The following is a 3,323-nucleotide window of genomic DNA, read 5'->3' on the forward strand; positions in this document are numbered from 1 at the left end:
GTTGCCTCTCCTCACCTAATCCCTTTGGCTGACTGCTCTTCTCTCTGGCTTCCTGGCTTTTAATCCCCTTTCTCCTGCTCTTCCTGCTTGCTACTTCGGGCATCCCTGAGTTGTCTCTCCTCACCTGTAACCCTAGGGCTGACTGCTAAAAATAGTAGCTGTAGTTTAGATTCATTGTGCTGACCTTCTCTGCCTGGTAGAAGTGGGCATAGCTGTGTCCATATTATGGGTTTGGGTACTGTTCTAGTTACCTAGTGCCACTCTGACAAGAATATACCACAAATGGGATAGCTTTAACAAACAGGAGTTTATTCTTAAAATTTGGAGGCTTTAAGACTGAGTTCAGAGTGCCAGGCTCTAAGGGCTGGGTGAATGGCCCTCAACCTTGGACTTCAGCTCTGCCTCTTGCTCCTGGCCCACTGAAGCAAGAGGCTTTTCTTCACTTAGACAGCTACTGGCTGTTGAGACTGACAAGCCCAAAGCTGACAAGTAAAAAGGCACAGTCCTTATGTTACCTAACCTCATGGCAGGCCATTAATTCAAGTCCATTGAAAGTCCCAAGGTCGGCAGAGCATGGCAGGCTGCTGAACAACCACATGGCTACATGCAGGGTTCAAGTGTGCTATAAGCTAGAGACCATTCCCAAAGCTGCTGCTTATATACGGGAAGTGGACCACATCCCTAAAGCAGCTACTCAGCTGCTTGTGGTAGATCCCACTGTGGAGTGGATTGCCAGTCTCATCATGGGGAATAACTACCACCAGCTGCCCAGCCAGTCAACCAGCCACTCAATCAGCCACTCAGCCAGGCCCAGCCAAGTTGACACATTTATATCAGGTAGATACACTCCCTGGAATAATCACACTTAACCACCAGATACATATCTAGGCTCCTGGAAAGTTGCATAGGCTAGTACCCTGGTCTCCTGCTTGTGGCCCTGAGAGCCCCTCAGCAGCAGTTCCCGCTAACAACCGCTTGCACCATCTGCCAGGCATTGATGTAGCCAGTCAGGCTGAGAGAAGTGGGAGCTCCTGCTCTCTGGCCCTAGTCATGTTCTCTGCTGCCTTACCCTGACCTCAGTTTTCTTTTCCTCCTCAGGTTGAATACAAAGACTTCCCCAAAAACAACAAGAATGAGTTTGTATCTCTAATCAATTGCTCCTCTCAGCCACCTCTGATCAGCCATGGCATCGGAAAGGATGTGGATTCCTGCCATGATATGGTACGTGACACACCCTCCCCCAGTGTGGTCCTGCCTCTACCCAGGTGGCTCTGGGGCTAAGGAGTCAGAGCTCGCCAGGTGGTTATCTGGAGGCTGCCTTTGCGTCAGCTTGTTACTGACTCAGAAAGCTGCAAGCGGTGTTTTCCATAGCTTGTTAGAATACTTCATTGTTTCATGTAGGGCATATTTCTGATGACTTTTATTCTTAGTTTATTGATGGATGTTTCATTCTGTTTATCAGAACACATCCACTTCAGATAACCTGCCCCTTGTCTTCCTTCTGCTGAGCTGGAGGCTCAGTGTGGATCCTGGGCCCTGTCAGCTGCTGTGTCCCATTCATCTCCTACCAGAACAGAGAAGAGCAGGTCTCAGTTCTGTGGGAACCCACTTACTATGTTTGATGAGCTTATTGTTGCAAGAAATACTAAAACTGAGAAAATAATTATCAAAATACTTAACCTGAGTAAACTATGAGAGATTCATGGAATATAATGAGCCCATCAAATTCATGTCTTGAAAATAAAGACAAGGAAAATACACGATAGATTCTTATCTTAAAGCAGGAGATAAAACTTGTGGTCTGCTGGCCACAAGGTAAAAAATCCTAGGAGGATATATAAATATTATAGAGATTGTGGTTCAGAGGTAACCGTGGACAGTTTTATTTTTCAAAATGTGTATTTCAGATTTACAAATCAAGTACTAAAGAACAGAGTGAGTGTGGGATGTGGGGGTTGAAGAACTTGCTGCCCAAAGTTGTGGTGGCTTCTTAGCCATAGCTAGCTACCCAGAGAGGAGTGAGTAGTTGGATCTGTGGGCTTGGGACCATGGTCACAGGGGACATCAAGCTCAATTGGCATAATACACAAAAACTTTGTTCTATATCCTACTCTGGTGAGTAGCGACTGGGATCTTAAAAGCTTGCAAGCAGCCATCTAGATGCAACAGTTGAGTCTTTCCTCATCCAGAGCAAAGAAGAATGAAGAAAATGCATGGAAACAGTTAGTCCAAGGGACTGGTACACCATGTAATCCTCAGTCCTGTATGACCATGAGACCAGAAGAACTAGATGGTGTCCAGCTACCACTGTCAACCACTCAGAGGCGGAATCTGTGTAGGAGATCCTGGATAGAGTGGTAGAACAATGTGGAACAAAACTCAAAATCATTGGGAAAAAGACCCAGTTTACTGGTCTGATAGAGCCTGTGGCCCCTAGTTACCTTTAAGGTCTAGAACTGAACTCATTCCTGTGTCTTCCAGCCAAACAATAGGCAGGCGTATGGGGTGAACATTTATATCAGGTAGATACACTCCCTGGAATAATCAATCATGAGAGAACAGAAGGGCAGTGTTTATACAGGGAGACAGCTCAGGGGGTGGGAGTACATGGGAGGGAATGCCACAGGGAAGAGGTAACTCTACGGGGAGGAAGTAGGAAGAGCTGTTACATTGTGGGGAATTGCGGTTACTGTCATACAGCAAAATGTGTATGAACTGCTGTATGGCAAAAGAATCTGTTCTTATAAACTTTCACCGAAATCACAATAAAAAGAAAAAATAAACTAAAATACAGCTTGATACCCAGCTTGTTGGATGGCAGAAATTTACTCCCTTCCCCCTGCTCTCAGCAGTTACTACTCTGTCTTCCCAAGAAGTGACTTTGATTTTACTCTTCTTTCCATCCCCAACTAGGCTGCACTGAACATATTAAAGTTGCTGTCTGAGTTGGACCAACAAAGTACAGAGATGCCGAGAACAGGAAACGGACCGTTGTCTGTGTGAGTGCACTGTTTTATGGGAAAAGGCTTTTCTTTTTCCTCGTTTGCCCTGAAATTCAAACTATCTGCTCGGCTTAGTGGTGACGCTTGTCAGAGTTGCTTTCTGCCCCTTTCTTTTCTGTGAAATATTTCCAAACTCTGGACAGGAAGTTGTGCTTTGGTTTTCTTGTTTTCAGTTTTGAATAGACAACACATGCATGTGATTGGGAAATGACAAGGATTGTGGGAGGTTCACCGCGACACTGGCCTGCATAGCCCCTGTTCGCCCTGCTCCCTGTAGGCCACGTTTAATTATTCTCTAATCTATTCTTCCTATTTATTCCT

At 45.5% G+C, this 3,323-nt stretch overlaps 1 protein-coding gene across 1 annotated transcript in view; it reads left to right on the forward strand.

Annotated features, from left to right (window-relative positions):
- STAU1 (staufen double-stranded RNA binding protein 1) overlaps nt 1-3,003 on the forward strand; it is a 43,655-nt gene extending 40,652 nt beyond the window's left edge. Inside the window, exons 12-13 of the mRNA XM_042780623.1 lie at nt 1,099-1,221; nt 2,914-3,003. Coding sequence (XP_042636557.1) covers nt 1,099-1,221; nt 2,914-3,003 — 213 coding nt within the window. The remainder of the gene's footprint in view (nt 1-1,098; nt 1,222-2,913) is intronic.
- The last annotated feature ends 320 nt before the right edge of the window (nt 3,004-3,323 follow it).

This window comes from Orycteropus afer, unplaced genomic scaffold (assembly GCF_000298275.1).
Source record: "Orycteropus afer afer isolate SDZICR_OR568_19922 unplaced genomic scaffold, OryAfe1.0 scaffold00049, whole genome shotgun sequence".
Classification (NCBI taxonomy): Eukaryota; Metazoa; Chordata; class Mammalia; order Tubulidentata; family Orycteropodidae; genus Orycteropus; species Orycteropus afer.